Here is a 22,142-nt window from a genome sequence, read left to right as displayed (position 1 = left end):
CTGTGTTTTCCCTGACACTCCCAGAAAACCACCAGTTACCACCCACAAAAGGTCTCTTCCTGTCAATCAGCTTGTGAATGGCTGTGTAATCAAAATTTCTCTATCGTCCTAAGTGGATGCTGGGGTTCCTGAAAGGACCATGGGGAATAGCGGCTCCGCAGGAGACAGGGCACAAAAAAGTAAAGCTTTTACCAGATCAGGTGGTGTGCACTGGCTCCTCCCCCTATGACCCTCCTCCAGACTCCAGTTAGATTTTGTGCCCGAACGAGAAGGGTGCAATCTAGGTGGCTCTCCTAAAGAGCTGCTTAGAGAAAGTTTAGCTTAGGTTTTTTACTTTACAGTGAGTCCTGCTGGCAACAGGATCACTGCAACGAGGGACTTAGGGGAGAAGTAGTGAACTCACCTGCGTGCAGAGTGGATTTGCTGCTTGGCTACTGGACACTAGCTCCAGAGGGACGATCACAGGTACAGCCTGGATGGTCACCGGAGCCGCGCCGCCGGCCCCCTTGCAGACGCTGAAGAGAGAAGAGGTCCAAAATCGGCGGCTGAAGACTCCTGAGTCTTCATAAAGGTAGCGCACAGCACTGCAGCTGTGCGCCATTTTCCTCTCAGCACACTTCACACAACAGTCACTGAGGGTGCAGAGCGCTGGGGGGGGCGCTCTGAGAGGCAAATAAAAACCTTATTAGAGGCAAAAAATACCTCACATATAGCCCACAGAGGCTATATGGAGATATTTAACCCCTGCCTAACTTCAAAAATAGCGGGAGACGAGGCCGCCGAAAAAGGGGCGGGGCCTATCTCCTCAGCACACAGCGCCATTTTCTCTCACAGAAAAGCTGGAGAGAAGGCTCCCAGGCTCTCCCCTGCACTGCACTACAGAAACAGGGTTAAAACAGAGAGGGGGGGCACTGATTTTGGCGATATTGTATATATATAAAAGATGCTATAAGGGAGAAACACTTATATAAGGTTGTCCCTATATAATTATAGCGTTTTTGGTGTGTGCTGGCAGACTCTCCCTCTGTCTCCCCAAAGGGCTAGTGGGTCCTGTCCTCTGTCAGAGCATTCCCGGTGTGTGTGCTGTGTGTCGGTACGTGTGTGTCGACATGTATGAGGACGATGTTGGTGAGGAGGCGGAGAAATTGCCTGTAATGGTGATGTCACTCTCTAGGGAGTCGACACCGGAATGGATGGCTTATTTAGAGAATTACGTGAGAATGTCAACACGCTGCAAGGTCGGTTGACGACATGAGACGGCCGACAATCTATTAGGACCGGTCCAGGCGTCTCAGAAACACCGTCAGGGGTTTTAAAAACGCCCATTTACCTCAGTCGGTCGACACAGACACAGACACGGACACTGAATACAGTGTCGACGGTGAATAAACAAACGTATTTCTCATTAGGGCCACACGTTAAGGGCAATGAAGGAGGTGTTACGTGTTTCTGATACTACAAGTACCACAAGAAAGGGTATTATGTGGGAGTGAAAAAACTACCTGTAGTTTTTCCTGAATCAGATAAAATAAAATGAAGTGTGTGATGATGCGTAGGGTTACCCCGATAGCAAATATTGGCGTTATACCCTTTCCCGCCAGAAATTAGGGTACGTTGGGAAACACCCCTTAGGGTGATAAGGCGCTCACACGCTTATCAAGTGGCGTTACCGTCTCCAGATACGGCCGCCCTCAAGGAGCCAGCTGATAGGAAGCTGGAAAAATATCCTAAAAAGTATATACACACATACGGTGGTTATACTGCGACCAGCGATCGCCATCAGCCTGGAGATGCAGTGCTGGGTTGGCTTGGTCGGATTCCCTGACTGAAAATATTTTATTCATGTAGAGCATTTAATAGGATGCATTCTATATATATGTATGTGAGATGCACAGAGGGATATTTGCTCTCTGGCATCAAGATAAGTGCGTTGTCCATATCTCCCAGAAGATGTCAGGGACACGACAGTGGTCAGGTGATACAGATCCCATACGGCAGATGGAAGTATTGCTGTATAAAGGGAAGGAGTTATTTGGGGGTCGGTCCATCGGACCTGGGGACCACAGCAACAGCTGGGAAATCCAACCTTTTTTACCCCAAGTTACATCTCAGCTAAAAAAGACACCGTCTTTTCAGCCTCAATCTTTCCTTTCCCATGAGGGCATGCAGGCAAAAGGCCAGTCATATCTGCCCAGACATAGAGGTAAGGGAAGTAGACTGCAGCAGGCAGCCCTTTCCCAGGAAAAGAAGCCCTCCACCGCGTCTGCCAAGTCCTCAGCATGACGCTGGGGCCGTGCAAGCGGACTCAAGGTGGGGGGGTAGTCTCAAGAGTCTCAGGGCGCAGTGGGATCACTCGCAAGTTGACCCCTAGATCGTACGAGTATTATCCCAGGGGTAAAGATTGGAGAGTCGAGACATCTTCTCCTCGCAGCTTCCTGAAGTCTGTTTTACCAACGGCTCCCTCCGACAGGGAGGCAGCATTGGAAACAATTCACAAGCTGTATATCCAGCAGGTGATAATCAAAGTACCCCTCCTACGACAAGGAAAAGGGTATTATTTTTCCACACTATATTGTGGTACTGAAGCCAGACGGCTTGGTGACACATAGTCTAAATCTAAAATGTTTTGAACACTTACATAAAAGGTTCAAATCGAGATAAAGTCACTCAGAGCAGTGATAGCGAACCGGAAAAAAGGGGACTATATGGTGTCCCTGGACATCAAGGATTACCTCCATGTCCAAAATTTGTCCTTCTCATCAAGGGTACCTCTGGTTCGTGGTACAGAACTGTCAATATCAGTTTCAGACGATGCCGTTTGAATTATCCACGGCACCCCGGGCCTTTTTACCAAGGTAATGGCCGAAAAGATGTTTCTTCAAAGAAAAAAGGCATCTAAATTATCCCTTACTTGCACGACCTAAAAAGGGCAAGTTCCAGAGAACAGTTGGAGGTCGGAAGAGCACTATCTAAAGTAGTTCTTCGACGGCACGACTGGATTCTAAATATTCCAAGAATCGCAGCTGTTTTCCGACGATACGTCTGCTGTTCCTAGGGATGATTCTGGACACGGTTCAGAAAAAGGTTTTTCTTCCCGAGGAAAAAGCCAAGGAGTTATCCGACCTGTCAGGAACCTCCTAAAACCAGGAAAGGTGTCTGTACATCAATGCACAAGAGTCCTGGGAAAAATGGTGGCTTTTTACGAAGCAATTCCATTCGGCAGATTCCATGCAAGAATTTTCCAAAGGGATCTGTTGGACAAATGGTCAGGGTCGCATCCTCAGATGCACCTGCGAATAACCCTGTCGCCAAGGACAAGGGTATATCTTCTGTGGTGGTTGCAAAAGGCTCATCTATTGGAGGGCCGCAGATTCGGCATACAGGATTTGATCCTGGTGACCACGGACGCCAGCCTGAGAGGTTGGGGAGCAGTCACACAAGGAAGAAACTTCCAGGGGGTATGGACGAACCTGGAAAAGTCTATTCACATAAACATTCTGGTACTAAGAGCAATCTAAAATGCTCTAAGCCAGGCGGAACCACTCCTGCAAGGAAAACCGGTGTTGATTCAGTCGGACAACATCACGGCGGTCGCCCATGTAAACAGACAGGGCGGCACAAGAAGCAGGAGTGCAATGGCAGAAGCTGCCAAGATTCTTCGCTGGGCGGAGAATCACGTAATAGCACTGTCAGCAGTGTTCTTCCCGGGCGTGGACAACTGGGAAGCAGACTTCCTCAGCAGACACGATATACACCCGGGAGAGGGGGGTCTTCATCCAGAAGTCTTCCACATGCTAATAAACTGTTGGGAAAGACCAATGGTAGACATGATGGCGTCTCGCCTCAACAAGAAACTGGACAAGTATTGCGCCAGGTCAAGAGATCCACAGGCAATAGCTGTGGACGCACTGGTAACACCTTGGGTGTACAAATCAGTATATGTGTTTCCTCCTCTGCCTCTCATACCAAAGGTATTGAAGATTATACGGTGAGGAGGAGTAAGAAATACTAGTGGCTCCGGATTGGCCAAGAAGGACTTGGTACCCGGAACTTCAAGAGTTGGTCACGGACGACCCGTGCCCTCTACTTCTGAGAAGGGACCTGCTACAACAGGGTCCCTGTCTCTTTCAAGACTTACCGCGGCTGCGTTTGACGGCATGGCGGTTGAACGCCAGATCCTAAAAGGGAAAGGCATTCCAGAAGAAGTCATTCCTACCTTGATTAAGGCAAGGAAGGAAGTCACCGCGAAACATTATCACCGCATTTGGCGAAAATATGTCGCGTGGTGCGAGGATCGGAGTGTTCCGACGGAGGAATTTCAACTGGGTCGTTTCCTACATTTCCTACAATCAGGATTGTCTAGGGGTCTCAAATTGAGATCTATTAAGGTTCAAATTTCGGCCCTGTCAATATTCTTCCAAAAAGAATTGGCCTCAGTTCCTGAGGTACAGACTTTTGTTAAAGGAGTACTGCATATACAGCCTCCTGTGGTGCCTCCGGTGGCACCGTGGGATCTAAATGTAGTTTTAGATTTCCTCAAATCCCATTGGTTTGAACCATTGAAAAAGGTGGATTTTAAATATCTCACATGGAAAGTGACTATGTTACTGGCCCTGGCTTCCGCCAGGAGAGTATCTGAATTGGCGGCTTTATCTTATAAAAGCCCTTATCTAATCTTCCATTCGGATAGGGCAGAACTGAGGACTCGTCCGCATTTTCTCCCTAAGGTGGTATCAGCGTTTCACCTGAACCAACCTATTGTGGTGCCTGCGGCCACTGGCGACTTGGAGGACTCCAAGTTGTTGGACGTTGTCAGAGCCTTAAAAATATACATTTCAAGGACGGCTGAAGTCAGAAAATCTGACTCGCTGTTGATACTATATGCACCCAACAAGTTGGGTGCCCCTGCTTCTAAGCAGACGATTGCTCGTTGGATTTGTAACACAATTCAACTTGCTCATTCTGTGGCAGGCCTGCCACAGCCTAAATCTGTTAAGGCCCATTCCACAAGGAAGGTGGGCTCATCTTGGGCGGCTGCCCGAGGGGTCTCGGCATTACAATTCTGCCGAGCAGCTACGTGGTCGGGGGAAAACACGTTTGTAAAATTCTACAAATTTGATACCCTGGCAAAAGAGAACTTGGAATTCTCTCATTCGGTGCTGCAGAGTCATCCGCACTCTCCCGCCCGTTTGGGAGCTTTGGTATAATCCCCATGGTCCTTTCAGGAACCCCAGCATCCACTTAGGACGATAGAGAAAATAAGAATTTACTTACCGATAATTCTATTTCTCGGAGTCCGTAGTGGATGCTGGGCGCCCATCCCAAGTGCGGATTATCTGCAATACTGTACATAGTTATTGTTAACAAATTCGGGTTATATTGTTAAGGAGCCATCTTTAAGAGGCTCTTTCTGTTATCATACTGTTAACTGGGTTTAGATCACAAGTTGTACGGTGTGATTGGTGTGGCTGGTATGAGTCTTACCCGGGATTCAAATTGCCTCCCTTATTGTGTACGCTCGTCCGGGCACAGTACCTAACTGGAGTCTGGAGGAGGGTCATAGGGGGAGGAGCCAGTGCACACCACCTGATCTGGTAAAAGCTTTACTTTTTTGTGCCCTGTCTCCTGCGGAGCCGCTATTCCCCATGGTCCTTTCAGGAACCCCAGCATCCACTACGGACTCCGAGAAATAGAATTATCGGTAAGTAAATTCTTATTTTCCGCACCAGCTTGTTGCTGTTTGGTGACACGTGTGCATTGTGGTGCATACCCATGCACAGTCAATCGATAATTTCCCGCTGTGCCCACAGCAGCAATCAGGTCTGAATCAGGCCCTGTGGCCAGTATTTAGCAGCAGCAATTTACCATGATTTATTAACCTGCCCAGGAAAGTATTTATGGTCAATGTAGTAGGGAAAACCAGAGCTGGTGGCTGCCAATCATACAATATGTGAACAAACAGAAGCAAATCCTGTCCCTCACCACACAACTGACCCTAAGGATGACATATAAACACGATTTACTTAATGTAATATTTCTTCTAAATTTCTGAATAATAAACTTTTGGCCTAGCGGTGCCGTGAATTTTTTTTTTCTGATTCTCTAGGGCGCAGAGATTTAAAAAAGTTTGGGATCCACTGGGGTAGTGTGTTCTTCTCCATATTGCCGTTTGAACAGCGCATTTTCCCTGGGCAGGGGGGCTGATGCTTGTCACCTCCCGGCCGCTTCCCCCCCCCCCTCCAGCTGGACCTGCAGGAGCTGCTGCGCCCCGCTCCCCTCATCAAGCACTGTGGCACACTGGTTTGCTGGAACGGGACGGATGTCACCACATGTACTTACCGTTAACAGCGCCGGTGCCCGTTACCGCACTACCGTGATAAAGCGCTAAATAAACTACAGCTTCCAGCAGCCCTTGCTGCCGGGAGCTCCCAGCAGCAAGGGCTGCTGGGAGCTGTAGTTTTAGAGCGTCCTTACTGTAGTGCGGTACTGAGCACCGGCGCTGTTAACAGTAAGTAGATGCGGTGCGAGTCTCCGTCCTGGCCAGGCACTGCTCAGGGGGACTGGGGCACACTAGGTTCTACCCCTGGCCGCGGATGACACTGCCTGGTGGCGCCCCTCCTCAGCTGGCGCCCCTGGCAAGTGCCATCCTGGCCAATGGGTAGATACGCCCCTGCTTGGAGGATTCCAAGTTACTGGACGTAGTCAGGGCCCTGAAAATATATGTTTCCAGGACGTCTGGAGTCAGGAAAACTGACTCGCTATTTATCCTGTATGCACTCAACAAGCTGGGTGCTCCTGCTTCTAAGCAGACTATTGCTCGCTGGATCTGTAGCACGATTCAACTTGCACATTCTGCGGCTGGACTGCCGCACCCTAAATCTGTAAAAGCCCATTCCATGAGGAAAGTGGGCTCTTCTTGGGCGGCTGCCCGAGGGATCTCGGCTTTACAAATTTGCCGAGTTGTTACTTGGTCGGGTTCAAACACTTTTGCAAGAGTCTACAAGTTTGATACCCTGGCTGAGGAGGACCTAGAGTTTGCTCATTCGGTGCTGCAGAGTCATCCGCACTCTCCCGCCCGTTTGGGAGCTTTGGTATAATCCCCATGGTCCTTACAGAGTCCCAGCATCCACTTAGGACGTCAGAGAAAAATAAGAATTTACTTACCGATAATTCTATTTCTCATAGTCCGTAGTGGATGCTGGGAACTCCGTAAGGACCATGGGGAATAGCGGCTCCGCAGGAGACTGGGCACAAAAGTAAAAGCTTTATGACTAGCTGGTGTGCACTGGCTCCTCCCCCTATGACCCTCCTCCAAGCCTCAGTTAGGATACTGTGCCCGGACGAGCGTACATAATAAGGAAGGATCTTGAATCCCGGGTAAGACTCATACCAGCCACACCAATCACACCGTACAACTTGTGATCTGAACCCAGTTAACAGTATGATAAACGTAGGAGCCTCTGAAAAGATGGCTCACAACAATAAACAACCCGATTTTTGTAACAATAACTATATACAAGTATTGCAGACAATCCGCACTTGGGATGGGCGCCCAGCATCCACTACGGACTATGAGAAATAGAATTATCGGTAAGTAAATTCTTATTTTCTCTGACGTCCTAGTGGATGCTGGGAACTCCGTAAGGACCATGGGGATTATACCAAAGCTCCAAAACGGGCGGGAGAGTGCGGATGACTCTGCAGCACCGAATGAGAGAACTCCAGGTCCTCCTCAGCCAGGGTATCGAATTTGTAAAATTTAGCAAACGTGTTTGCCCCTGACCAAGTAGCTGCTCGGCAAAGTTGTAAAGCCGAGACCCCTCGGGCAGCCGCCCAAGATGAGCCCACCTTCCTTGTGGAATGGGCTTTTACAGATTTTGGCTGTGGCAGGCCTGCCACAGAATGTGCAAGCTGAATCGTACTACAAATCCAACGAGCAATCGTCTGCTTAGAAGCAGGAGTACCCAGCTTGTTGGGTGCATACAGGATAAACAGCGAGTCAGATTTTCTGACTCCAGCCGTCCTGGAAACATATATTTTCAGGGCCCTGACTACGTCCAGCAACTTGGAGTCCTCCAAGTCCCTAGTAGCCGCAGGCACCACAATAGGCTGGTTCATGTGAAACGCGGAAACCACCTTAGGGAGAAATTGAGGGCGAGTCCTCAGTTCTGCCCTGTCTGAATGAAAAATTAGGTAAGGGCTTTTATATGATAAAGCCGCCAATTCTGAGACACGCCTGGCTGAAGCCAGGGCTAACAGCATGACCACTTTCCATGTGAGATATTTTAATTCCACAGTGGTGAGTGGTTCAAACCAATGTGACTTTAGGAGACTCAACACTACATTGAGATCCCAAGGTGCCACTGGAGGCACAAAAGGAGGCTGTATATGCAGTACCCCTTTGACAAACGTCTGAACTTCAGGCACTGAAGCCAGTTTTTTTGGAAGAATATTGACAGGGACGAAATTTGAACCTTAATGGACCCTAATTTTAGGCCCATAGATAGTCCTGTTTGCAGGAAATGCAGGAAACGACCCAGTTGAAATTCCTCCGTAGGGGCCTTCTTGGCCTCACACCACGCAACATATTTTCGCCAAATGCGGTGATAATGTTTCGCGGTTACATCCTTCCTGGCCTTGATCAGGGTAGGGATAACTTCATCTGGAATGCCTTTTTCCTTCAGGATCCGGCGTTCAACCTCCATGCCGTCAAACGCAGCCGCGGTAAGTCTTGGAACAGACAAGGTCCCTGCTGGAGCAGGTCCTTTCTTAGAGGTAGAGGCCACGGGTCCTCCGTGAGCATCTCTTGAAGTTCCGGGTACCAAGTCCTCCTTGGCCAATCCGGAGCCACGAGTATAGTTCTTACTCCTCTCCTTCTTATGATTCTCAATACTTTGGGTATGAGAGGCAGAGGAGGGAACACATACACTGACTGGTACACCCACGGTGTTACCAGAGCGTCCACCGCTATCGCCTGAGGGTCCCTTGACCTGGCGCAATATCTGTCTAGTTTCTTGTTGAGACGAGACGCCATCATGTCCACCTTTGGTTTTTCCCAACGGTTTACAATCACGTGGAAGACTTCTGGGTGAAGTCCCCACTCCCCCGGGTGGAGGTCGTGTCTGCTGAGGAAGTCTGCTTCCCAGTTGTCCACTCCCGGAATGAACACCGCTGACAGTGCGGTCACATAATTTTCCGCCCAGCGAAGAATTCTTGCAGCTTCTGCCATTGCCCTCCTGCTTCTTGTGCCGCCCTGTCTGTTTACGTGGGCGACTGCCGTGATGTTGTCCGATTGGATCAATACCAACTGACCCTGAAGCAGAGGCCTTGCTTGACTTAGGGCATTGTAAATTGCCCTTAGTTCCAGGATATTTATGTGAAGAGACGTTTCCATGCTTGACCACAAGCCCTGGAAATTTCTTCCCTGTGTGACTGCTCCCCAGCCTCTCAGGCTGGCATCCGTGGTCACCAGAATCCAGTCCTGAATGCCGAATCTGCGGCCCTCTAGAAGATGAGCACTCTGCAACCACCACAGGAGAGACACCCTTGTCCTTGGAGATAGGGCTATCCGCTGATGCATCTGAAGATGCGATCCGGACCATTTGTCCAGCAGATCCCACTGAAAAGTTCTTGCATGGAATCTTCCGAATGGAATCGCTTCGTAAGAAGCCACCATCTTTCCCAGGACCCTTGTGCATTGATGCACTGACACTTGTCCTGGTTTCAGGAGGTTCCTGACTAGCTCGGATAACTCCTGGCCTTCTCCTCCGGGAGAAACACCTTTTTCTGGACTGTGTCCAGAATCATCCCTAGGAACAGTAGACGTGTTGTTGGAATCAGCTGCGATTTTGGAATATTTAGAATCCACCCGTGCTGACGTAGCACTACCTGAGATAGTGCTACTCCGACCTCTAACTGTTCCCTGGACCTTGCCCTTATCAGGAGATCGTCCAAGTAAGGGATAATTAAGACGCCTTTTCTTCGAAGAAGAATCATCATTTCGGCCATTACCTTGGTAAAGACCCGTGGTGCCGTGGACAATCCAAACGGCAGCGTCTGAAACTGATAATGACAGTTTTGTACCACAAACCTGAGGTACCCTTGGTGAGAAGGGTAGATTGGGACATGGAGATAAGCATCTTTGATGTCCAGAGACACCATATAGTCCCCTTCTTCCAGGTTCGCTATCACTGCTCTGAGTGACTCCATCTTGAATTTGAACCTTTTTATGTAAGTGTTCAATGATTTCAGATTTAAAATCGGTCTCACCGAGCCGTCCGGCTTCGGTACCACAAACAGCGTGGAGTAATACCCCTTTCCCTGTTGTAGGAGGGGTACCTTGATTATCACCTGCTGGGAATACAGCTTGTGAATAGCTTCCAATACTGCCTCCCTGTCGGAGGGAGACGTTGGTAGAGCAGACTTCAGGAACCGGCGAGGGGGAGACGTCTCGAATTCCAATTTGTACCCCTGTGATACTACCTGCAGGATCCAGGGGTCCACTTGCGAGTGAGCCCACTGCGCGTTGAAATTTTTGAGACGGGCCCCCACCGTGCCTGAGTCCGCTTGTAAAGCCCCAGCGTCATGCTGAAGACTTGGCAGAAGCGGGGGAGGGCTTCTGATCCTGGGAAGAGGCTGCCTGCTGCAGTCTTTTTCCCCTTCCTCTGCCCCGGGGCAGAAATGAGTGGCCTTTTGCCCGCTTGCCCTTATGGGGACGAAAGGACTGAGTTTGAAAAGACGGTGTCTTTTTCTGCTGAGAGGTGACCTGGGGTAAAAAGGTGGATTTCCCAGCCGTCGCCGTGGCCACCAGGTCCGATAGACCGACCCCAAATAACTCCTCCCCTTTATACGGCAAAACTTCCATATGCCGTTTGGAATCCGCATCACCTGACCACTGTCGTGTCCATAAACTTCTTCTGGCAGAAATGGACAGCGCACTTACTCTTGATGCCAGGGTGCAAATATCCCTCTGTGCATCTCGCATATATAGTAATGCATCCTTTAAATGCTCTATAGTCAATAATATACTGTCCCTATCCAGGGTATCAATATTTTCAGTCAGGGAATCCGACCAAGCCACTCCAGCGCTGCACATCCAGGCTGAGGCGATTGCTGGTCGTAGTATAACACCAGTATGTGTGTATATACCCTTTAGGATATTTTCCAGCTTTCTATCAGCTGGTTCCTTGAGGGCGGCCGTATCAGGAGACGGCAACGCCACTTGTTTTGATAAGCGTGTGAGCGCCTTATCTACCCTAGGGGGTGTTTCCCAACGCGCCCTAACCTCTGGCGGGAAAGGGTATAATGCCAATAATTTATTAGAAATCAGCAGTTTTTTATCGGGGGAAACCCACGCTTCATCACACACCTCATTTAATTCATCTGATTCAGGAAAAACTATGGGTAGTTTTTTCACACCCCACATAATACCCCTTTTTGTGGTACTTGTAGTATCAGAAATGTTCAAAGCCTCCTTCATTGCCGTGATCATGTAACAGGTGGCCCTACTGGACATTACGTTTGTCTCGTCACCGTCGACGCTGGAGTCAGTATCCGTGTCTGGGTCTGTGTCGACCATCTGAGGTAACGGGCGCTTTAGAGCCCCTGACGGTGTTTGAGACGCCTGGACAGGCACTAACTGATTTGCCGGCTGTCTCATGTCGTCAACAGTTTTTTGCAAAGTGCTGACACTGTCACGTAATTCCTTCCATACGACCATCCAGTCAGGTGTCGACTCCCTAGGGGGTGACATCACTATTACAGGCAATTGCTCCGCCTCCACATCATTTTCCTCCTCATACATGTCGACACAATCGTACCGACACACAGCACATACACAGGGAATGCTCTGATAGAGGACAGGACCCCACGAGCCCTTTGGGGAGACAGAGGGAGAGTTTGCCAGCACACACCAGAGCGCTATATATATACAGGGATAACCTTATATAAGTGTTTCTCCCTTCTATAGCTGCTGTATATGTATTTTCTGCCAATTAGTGCCCCCCCTCTCTTGTTTTACCCTGATTCTGTAGCAGGACTGCAGGGGAGAGTCAGGGAGCCGTCCTTCCAGCGGAGCTGTGAGGGAAAATGGCGCTTGTGTGCTGAGGAGATAGGCTCCGCCCCCTTTTCGGCGGCCTTTTCTCCCGCTTTTTTTAGGAAAACTGGCAGGGGTTAAATGCATCCATATAGCCCAGGAGCTATATGTGATGCATTTCTTTAGCCATATAAGGTTTAAAACGTGTTTTATTGCGTCTCAGGGCGCTCCCCCCCCAGCGCCCTGCACCCTCAGTGACCGGAGTGTGAAGTGTGCTGAGAGCAATGGCGCACAGCTGCAGTGCTGTGCGCTACCTTATTGAAGACAGGAACGTCTTCTGCCGCCGATTTTTCCGGACCTCTTCGCTCTTCTGGCTCTGTAAGGGGGCCGGCGGCGCGGCTCCGGGACCCATCCAAGCTGAGCCTGTGATCGTCCCTCTGGAGCTAATGTCCAGTAGCCAAGAAGCCCAATCCACTCTGCATGCAGGTGAGTTCGCTTCTTCTCCCCTTAGTCCCACGATGCAGTGAGCCTGTTGCCAGCAGGTCTCACTGAAAATAAAAAACCTATTTAAACTTTTACTCTAAGCAGCTCAGGAGAGCTACCTAGCATGCACCCTTCTCGGCCGGGCACAAAAATCTAACTGAGGCTTGGAGGAGGGTCATAGGGGGAGGAGCCAGTGCACACCAGCTAGTCATAAAGCTTTTACTTTTGTGCCCAGTCTCCTGCGGAGCCGCTATTCCCCATGGTCCTTACGGAGTTCCCAGCATCCACTAGGACGTCAGAGAAATAAGATTTTACTCACCGGTAAATCTATTTCTCGTAGTCCGTAGTGGATGCTGGGCGCCCGTCCCAAGTGCGGATTGTCTGCAATACTTGTTTATAGTTATTGCCTAACTAAAGGGTTATTGTTGAGCCATCTGTTGAGAGGCTCAGTTATATTTCATACTGTTAACTGGGTATATTATCACGAGTTATACGGTGTGATTGGTGTGGCTGGTATGAGTATCACTCGGGATTCAAAATCCTTCCTTATTGTGTCAGCTCTTCCGGGCACAGAATCCTAACTGAGGTCTGGAGGAGGGTCATAGTGGGAGGAGCCAGTGCACACCAGGTAGTCCTAAAGCTTTCTTTAGTTGTGCCCAGTCTCCTGCGGAGCCGCTATTCCCCATGGTCCTTACGGAGTCCCAGCATCCACTACGGACTACGAGAAATAGATTTACCGGTGAGTAAAATCTTATTATTATTGTTATTCTTCTTATTATTTGTAGTAGTATTATTAGTTATTATTTGTATTATTAATTATTATTATTCCTACTAGTATTCTTATTATTGTTATTAATAATAACGTTGTCAGTGAGCGCAGTGCAGCGAGATGAGTGCATGTAGTGCGTCTTAGCGTTCCTCTCCTGCTGGCGGTAGCTGGGCGTATGTGCAGGAGACAGCGTCTTATGGTAGTGTGGGTGGCACCCTGAGTCGTGCATTCGCCAAGGGGGCACCTATGTCAGACCGGTCTCCCTCGCCCAGCGTGCGGCCAGTGTAAGTGCCGGTAATAGTGATAACAGCTGCATTAGCGGAGGGGCGCCCGCGGCGTGCTGCACATGCGGGAAGACGCGCGCATAGGCACATTTTCAATCCGTCAACAAAATATCCGCATTCCCCATGTGGTGCTGGTGCATGCGGCTCAGGGTCAGGCCCCCGTGCCATTGGCGCTTCTACCATTGGTGCACATGGTCCCTTGGGTCCAGGGAAGCACACACTGCACCCATGCTGATTTAATACTTACCTTTCCGGAGTCCCACGATGGGCGCTGCAGCCGTGGCAAAAATCAGTTCCAAAATGTCCGCTGCAAATGCGCAGGAGGTAATAAGTCTCTGGACCATGGCAGTCAGACGCCATTTTCCAGAAACCTACGCATGCGCAGTAGACTCCAGCACATTGCCGGAGCCTACGGCGCCGCGAGAGAGGAGGGGCCCATCCAGAGTCTGCAAACGTGCCCTCTCCTCTCTTAAAACGCCCCTGCCCTGTGTGTAACGCTGACCCTACAGCTCCCTGCCCTTCCATCTCTATATAGCTGGGTATGCACGGATAGATATGTCGCCCGTTCTAGCTGTAGTGCACTGGCGGGTGTGTACACCCGATATGCTGGTGAATGACGTATCGGGGGTACACACCCTGCGGGAACACCGGCTGCAGGGACTGATGTCACAGCTGGGGGGGCGTATTCAAAGGCTCGTCCAGCTGGGATGTCTGCACAGGCGTATGGAGCGGCCCATGGGTAAGTGTGTATGAAAACCAAATCGGCCGCTCTGTCAGGTCGGATCCACCGGAATACTGTGTGCCCTGCCTTATACCGGGGCATCCCAGGCCTGTGTCACTGGAACCCTACTATCATTTCCTGTTATTTCATCTGGAGCTCTTGGCATCATGGAGGTACTGAAGACTTTGAGGCACGAGGCACTTTTTATGGGCGGTACCTCTGGCTCCTCCCGATGAATATCGATTCCACTGTGCCCGCATACCGACGGCTTCTGCACACCACAAAATGCATACTGTACAATTGCAGTCACATGGGCTGGACTAATTAAGTGATTTTTAATTTTTTTTGTTAAAATACAATTCTCATCAATGGATCCCAGGTGTCTGTAATAGAGGGTAACATGGTAATTATGGGTGCAGTGCGTATTGTACGGCACGCGCCACCTTCCACAGCCACCGGGTGACACATACAGGACAACTATATACACTAACTGTACTCGTGACAAGGGATCTCAGCATAGTCTTGGAGATTCCCCCGCCACCACCACATTCCGCTCCACCTGCAGGAGATAAAGCAGATGAAACCAGCTATAACCTGTGATTTTCATCTATAAGGTGCAAATGTCACCTACACTGCGCAGACACCCCCCCTCCAACGTGCCCGCTTCCACCCAGGGGCAAACACAGTCCCTGCCACAGTGGAGTCACATCAGTCCCTGCCCCAGTGGAGCTTACAATCTATGGGGCTAAAAGCAGGGAAAAGAGGGGAGAAGTGACCTATCCCAACCAATCAGCATCCACCTTTCATTTTATAGAATGTATTTGATAAATGCATCCTCAAAGCTTACTGGTTACCATGGGCAACGTCTCTTTTCACTACAACCCCTATATTCCCTATCAGACATACACACCCATATACATTAGGGGTTATATCTTTTGTCAGGAGCCAGTGAACCTACCTGTATGTATTTGGAGTGCGGGAGGAATCTGGAGCACACAGAGGAAACCCACTCAAGCACGAAGAGACCATACAAACTCCACACATACAGAGCCTTGGTCAGGACTTGACCTCACGCCCCTGTATACTTGCAGTTGCTCATTACGCGTCGTCCAGATGCCTCCAGCTCAGTGTTTGCGCCAGAAATATACATGACCTGTGTGTGTTCTTATGCCCCAGAGATCGCACATATCACAATGGGACGCAGAACACATCGCTGCTGCACCCGCGGTATGTAAAACTGCTAGCGCAGCAGCAGGCGTCCGTAGGGAAAGACGCCTCCTGCCAGCATCTGCGATCCGAGTGCTGCGTCCGAAGCAGCGTCGGTCAACGGAGTAAGCCGGATCCGCTCAGCATGGGCCAGGAAATCTGCGTCACCACTCCCCAAAAAATGACGGCGCCACAGGCTCCCGTATCCGTATTGTCTCCCTGACTGTACGCCGCCGCTGGGTATGCGGGTGCTATAGAGTCAGAGGATGATAATTATACACGTAACCTGACAGACAAGAGGAAACTGGTGTTTGGCCCTCAGGAAATAACCGTGCTTTATAAATAACGGGGAAATCCTGTTGATTACAGAGGCGGCAGCACCCGCTATAGACAGCGAGAGATGTGACGGGATTACAGCACCTGACAGCAGTAAGGTAACAGGGGGGAGATGCAGGAAAGAGATAAAGGGAGCCAATCAGCTCATTTCTGCCGTGATTGAAAAATGACAGCAAGGAGCTGATTGGTCGGTACTTTATCTCTCTCTAAGCTTTGATAAATCTCCCCCTGTATCATACTTGCCTACCTGACCCTCTCCATGAGGGAGAAAATGCTCTGTTCCTGGACTTTCCTGGTAATGTATGATTGCCATCACCTGTGGTGAGCTAGGTAATTGATAAGAAAGGTGTTTCACCACAGGTGATGGCAATCATACATTACCAGGAAAGTCCAGGAACAGAGCATTTTCTCCCTCATGGAGAGGGGCAGGTAGGCAAGTATGGTCTGTATCACTGGAGCTCTGGAAGTTCTGTAACTTTAATGCAGATTATGGACTGGTGCCAGTTCCAATAGGAGGAGAATAGGAAGTGAGGAGGAGGAGCTTGTACTGACTTGTCTGCTTCTCACAGCACTGAGCGAGCGGCCCTCGGCGTGTCACCGTTACCTGCCGACACACCTGGAGGTAGGTACGCTGGTCTGGCACAGGGGCTGGTGGGAGGGAAGGGGCTGCAGCAACACACAGGCAGCTGCTGGCAGGGACATGTTGGGACATGTAGTTCCACAGCAGCTGAAATGCCACAGGCTGCCTACCTCTGCATGCTGGCTGGAAGCAGGCCGTACAGGGACTCCAGAGTGGTAATCTGAGGAGGCGAGCCGCCATACAACGGGCTCGTCACACCCTCCGGCTTACTGCTGAATCACAGCCTGCTCCCAGCCGCAGGGTCACATCATGTGTTTGTTAATGCAAACTGCTACAGCGTGCCCTCTGTATTGTACATAAACACTCGCTCAGTGACGTGATACAGCGTAGGTCCTCACACTCACCTCAGGACCCCAAACAGTGCATGTTTTCCAGATCTCCTCACAGAATCACAAGGATCTCAGGACCCCAAACAGGGCATGTTTTCTAGATCTCCTCACAGAATCACTAGGACCTCAGGACCCCAAACAGGGCATGTTTTCCAGATCTCCTCACAGAATCACAAGGACCCCAGGACTCCAAACAGAACATGTTTTTCAGGTTTTCCTCACAGGGCTTTTTTTTTTAGGTTTTCTTGCAGAATCACAAGTGAAATAATTAGCTCCTCCTGTGGCTCTTTTAACAGGTGTCAGTGAGCAATGCGTGCACCTGCTGGATGACCAGGGAAACGGGAGCCATTTGGGGCCCTGAGGACAGAGTTTGAGAACCACTGTAATTAGTGTATTAATAAATAATAGGCTGTGTTACACATTGTGTATATAATGGTACAGTATTGTGTAATACAGCATATGTCCCCCTGCAGAGTACGGCACATGGGGAGGGACAGGCAGTAGTAGCCTCTTGTCTTCTATATAACAGTTGCTAATATATTACTACTACTATATTTGCTTGTAGCAAATGAGTAATGATTTATCTGGTTATTGCCCATTTCAGATAAGGCGCTGACTGCTGTGTCCTCCAATGAGCAACCTTCTGTGTGCAGTAACCTATCATAAATCACTATACTGTACGTCACAGGCCGTGCAGCATAAATCACACATCACGCAGCATAGATAATACATCACAGGTCACACATAGGGGGTCATTCCGAGTTGATCGTAGCCAGACATGCGGGGGGACGCCCAGCACAGGGCTTGTCCGTCCCGCATGTCCGTGCCGCCCCCCCCCCCCCCCCCCCCCCCCGCACAAATACAAAAGCATCGCACAGAGGTGATGCCTTTTGTATTTGAGGAGTAACTCCCAGCCAGCGTAGCTCCTACGGCTGACCGGGAGTTGCTCGTCGCTCCCGCTGGCCGCAGCGGCCTGCCCCCCAACGGTCCGGCCACACCTGCGTTGGCCGGACCACTCCCCCTAAACGGCGGCTTAACGCCGCCATTCAGCCCCCTCCCGCCTAGCGACCGCCTCTGTCTCAGAGGCGATCGCTAGGTAACGAAAGCTGCCGGCGCACTGCGGCGCATTCGCAATTCCGACCCGATCGCTGCGCTGCGACAAACTGCAGCAAGCGATCGGGTCGGAATGACCCCCATAGAGCACATAAATAATACATCACAGGTCACACATAGAGCACATAGATGTTACACGCTACACCTCCCCATACCGGCACAGCAAGCTTACACTATACAGCACACACTGATAACATAATTTCAGCTGCATTTTTGCTGTGTCGGTAAACTGGTGCCGGCACAGTGCTGGCGACCTCCTGCGTCTCGGCATTATGAATGCTGAACAAGTGTACCCCCCTGCCCTTCTGGTTTGCTGCCGGAGGAGAGGCACCGGGCTGGGTGGCGCACCGCATTGCGCTATCGGACTGCTTCCAGACCTCGCCAGGACGCACTCTTATCACACCTCATCTCTCCCAGCAAGAGCGTTTTAATACGAGACTACATTCATTTTCACATTGTGAATGTGGGCAATATATATGTATCGCATCTGCATTAAAAATGTGTATTGTGTGATAAATGTGCCCCACAGGCCGGACGCCGGGCGCCATCGCTTACTACTGGAAATGATTTTTCTCTGTGCGGTATTTTGTTATCAGGTGCAATTGTAATCTAATTCCCGCTAGCACTTTAGCTGCGCACCGTTGTGCTGTCACGCTGTAACGTCTCCCTGACGTTTTAACACCAGTTGATCGCCCCATGGGCCTTAGTCAGGGCTAATTGCAATGCTTGTAGGGTGTAGCGTTGCCACCTGTGCACGTGTAGCGGCCGCAGTGCGCAGACTATCATGATGTGATTTCATCCTGGAAGGGTGCGATCGCGTCATGATTAACAGGCGACGGGCACCCAGGGGTGGTGACGCGGTGTTGGGGGGGGGGGGGGGGGGAGGGCAGGTAACGCAGACGTGTCATGGCCACTCGAGGCGATCTCAATTGAATTGCGGCCCCCAGCATGTGAGTAGTATGATGGCGAGTTTTGTGCGTTCCTCAGGACATACAGCAGTGTGTCTGACATGCCTCTCACATTGTGTGGCTTCCGTGGTCAGTACATGTCGGTGTACTCTCCTATAGACCACACCCAGGAAATAGCAAAGTCCTCACTATACAGAGAGATACCTGGCGTTGTGCAGAAGAATCACACACATGACACGGCTTCCCCGGATACCAGGTAATAAGCACTTGTGCTCGTTAGATAATGGGGGTAATTCAGAGTTGATCGCAGCAACAAATTTGTTAGCAGTTGGGCAAAACCATGTGCCAGGAAGGTGGGGCAGATGTAACATGTGCAGAGAGAGTTAGATTTGGGAGGGTTATATTGTTTCTGTGCAGGGTAAATACTGGCTGCTTTATTTTTACACTGCAATTTAGATTTCACTTTGAGCACACCCCACCCAAATCTAACTCTCTCTGCACATGTTACATCTGCCCCACCTGCAGTGCACATGGTTTTGCCCATTAGCTAACAAATTAGCTGCTGCGATCAACTCTGAATTAGGCACAATGTCCCTAGTTTACGGTTCTGGCCAATTGCACGGTGCAGGGTCCCTCAATTCCCATTAACCGTTCAGGGCATATCCTCCAACTGGACCTTTTTAGTAGGTACGGTACCTTTTTTTTATTTTTATGGTCTGTACCTGTTTTTTGCTCTCCTAACTTCCATTGAAAGTATAGGAAAAGGGGCGTGGCCACGTCCCCTTTTGCCCGTGACCACGCCCCTTTTTATGCATTTGGACCGATTTTTATGTTTAAAATTTTGGAGGGTATGTCAGGGTTAAAGTTAGCCATACGTGAGCATGGATATCACTAAAACCTGGACTGTTAATGTGGCTTGAAGACCAATGTTGGCCCAGTTGGGGGGCATTTTAAGAGAGGAAGGGGCCCGTGTGCAGCCTCCACCCGGCCCCCTCCTATCTAGCCGGTAGCGCAGAGCAGTGACACTGGTAGACTGTAGCACATACTTGCCTACTCTCCCGGAATGGCCTGGAGGCTCCCGAAAATCGGGTGACCCTCCCGGCCCCCCGGAAGAGCAGGCAAGTCTCCCGATTCGTGGGGTCCCCCCTGCCCGTCCGCCCACTTAGTGTGTAAAGTGGGCGGTCCGGGCAGTTGATGACGCGATTCTTGCTGAATCACGTCATCATAGCCACGCCCCCTGCCGTGTATTGCCGGTGATCGTGGCATTACAGAGCGGGGGGCGTGGCTTAAAGAGGCATCGTCATGACCCCGCCCCCGCTTCGCCACATCCCGCCTCCGGCCCACCCCCTCCACGACGTCACAGCCTCCCCTGCCCGCCCTCTGAGCTGACCTGGCTGCTCTCTCCCGCAGAGAGCAGCCAAAATGTAGGTAAGTATGCTGCAGCACTGTGCTAGAGACTACTGGCTATGCGCAGGTCTCCAGGAAAATGGAGCAGCGGCCATTTTCCCAGGGATTTCTATACTGTGCATGCACAAAACACTGGGAGAATGGCCGGCGCACGTGATTTTGTGAAGCTGCCACGGGTGCCATAGCCTGGTGTGCTGAACTCTAACACTAGTATTTGGGGTGAACCTGGATTTGCCTTTTAAAATAGCGGCTAAATCTCCAAAATGTGGCGGCTGCCTGCAGCTCACTGTTACCCCTCTGTGTTTAGTCATGATGTATATAATTCCCAATAAGGTGACTATTCTCCTATCAAACGGAATTCGGCGTCACCATCTTGGTCTCCTTTAGAGGTGTGTAGTTTGGTGCAATTCCCCACAGGTGGAGCAGATATTCTTGTACCTGCAATAGGAGAAATACAATATAACTTGGCTCATTATACCTTCAAATGTGAGTTGTCTATGTGGATAAAGTCATTTAGTTAAACCACAGTTATGTATAATAATAATAATCCTAATTCTGAACCGCATACAAAATGGATGACCCGCACACAAAATGGATGACCGTGTTCCTGTCAGCACGTTACTTCTATGTAAGTCTTTACTCTCCTCTGGTTGCAGAACTCACCACACTATGGCTCCTAAGAGGAAGGCAGCGGCCCAGACTAAGAGTGCCACAAAGGGTAAGAAGACCAAGGTGAAAGAAGAGGTCAAGGAGGAGGTCATCCAGGCCCCGGACCGGTTCCAGAGCGCTGTACAGGCCCTAAAAGCAAACTCTGAGAAGAAAGGGAAGGCAAAAGTGGATGCGGCCTGCCCACTGAGCGGCCATGACGAATATGAGGTGGGTACCAGTGGGAGGGCTACCGGCGGCTTCAAACCTGGGGGACAAGAACGCTGGTAATCGGCTTCATCCCAGATAATCAGTATGAAGCCACTTTGTAATTTTCCATAATATGGTGAACTTTGACTCCTAAGTGTTTTGGTCTTTTTTGGGATATACCTAAAAACACAGTGTAGTAGCCGATCGTACCTAAAATACTATGGGCCTGAATCAGAGGTGGCGCAGTTACAGGGACACCAGCGGCCGTGTCCAGAGGGAGATTCTGCGCCTCCGCAGGACTGGTGTAGTCGCCAATGGAGCTACTGATAATGCGTCTTTGTGCGCACTGCGGCGGATTAGCGTTGCAGCTGGTGGGCAAATCAGTAGCGCAAACATTGGCCACGATTAGCATATAGATTAAGCAGCAGCTGGGGCAAAAAACACCATATTAGCTGCACACCCACACCTGGATTAGCTGCACACCCACACCTGGATTAGCTGCACACCCACACCTGGATTAGCTGCACACCCACACCTGGATTAGCTGCACACACTCACACCTGGATTAGCTGCACACACACACACACACACACACACACTCACACCCGGATTAGCCGCTCACTCACACCCGGATTAGCCGCACATTTACACTCGGATTAGCCGCACATTTACACTCTGATTAGCCGCACATTTACACTCGGATTAGCCGCACTTTTACACTCGGATTAACCGCACTTTTACACTCTGATTAACCGCACTTTTACACCCAGATTAGCCACACTTTTACACCCGGATTAGCTGCACACTCACAACCAGATTAGCCGCACACTTACACCCGGATTAGCCGCACACTTACACCCGGATTAGCTGCACTTTTACACCCGGATTAGCTGCACTTTTACACCTGGATTAGCTGCACTTTTACACCTGGATTAGCCGCACTTTTACACCCGGATTAGCCGCACTTTTACACCCGGATTAGCCGCACTTTTACACCCGGATTAGCCGCACTTTTACACCCGGATTAGCCGCACTTTTACACCCGGATTAGCTGCAC

At 50.2% G+C, this 22,142-nt stretch overlaps 1 protein-coding gene across 2 annotated transcripts in view; it reads left to right on the top strand.

Annotated features, from left to right (window-relative positions):
- Positions 1-22,142, top strand: part of PARP3 (poly(ADP-ribose) polymerase family member 3) — an 89,291-nt gene that overhangs the window by 39,205 nt on the left and 27,944 nt on the right. Inside the window, exons 1-2 of one of the 2 annotated variants that reach the window (XM_063941362.1) lie at positions 16,337-16,455; positions 20,887-21,106. In XM_063941362.1, the coding sequence (XP_063797432.1) occupies positions 20,900-21,106 (207 nt within the window). In that variant the 5' untranslated portion in view covers positions 16,337-16,455; positions 20,887-20,899. Of the gene's footprint in view, positions 1-16,336; positions 16,456-20,886; positions 21,107-22,142 lie in introns of those variants that run through there. The other variant, XM_063941363.1, reaches the window with a different exon arrangement.

The sequence above is a fragment of the Pseudophryne corroboree genome, chromosome 9, assembly GCF_028390025.1.
Source record: "Pseudophryne corroboree isolate aPseCor3 chromosome 9, aPseCor3.hap2, whole genome shotgun sequence".
Classification (NCBI taxonomy): Eukaryota; Metazoa; Chordata; class Amphibia; order Anura; family Myobatrachidae; genus Pseudophryne; species Pseudophryne corroboree.
Note: the sequence above shows the minus strand (reverse complement) of the source record. Positions and strands in the feature narration are given on the sequence as shown.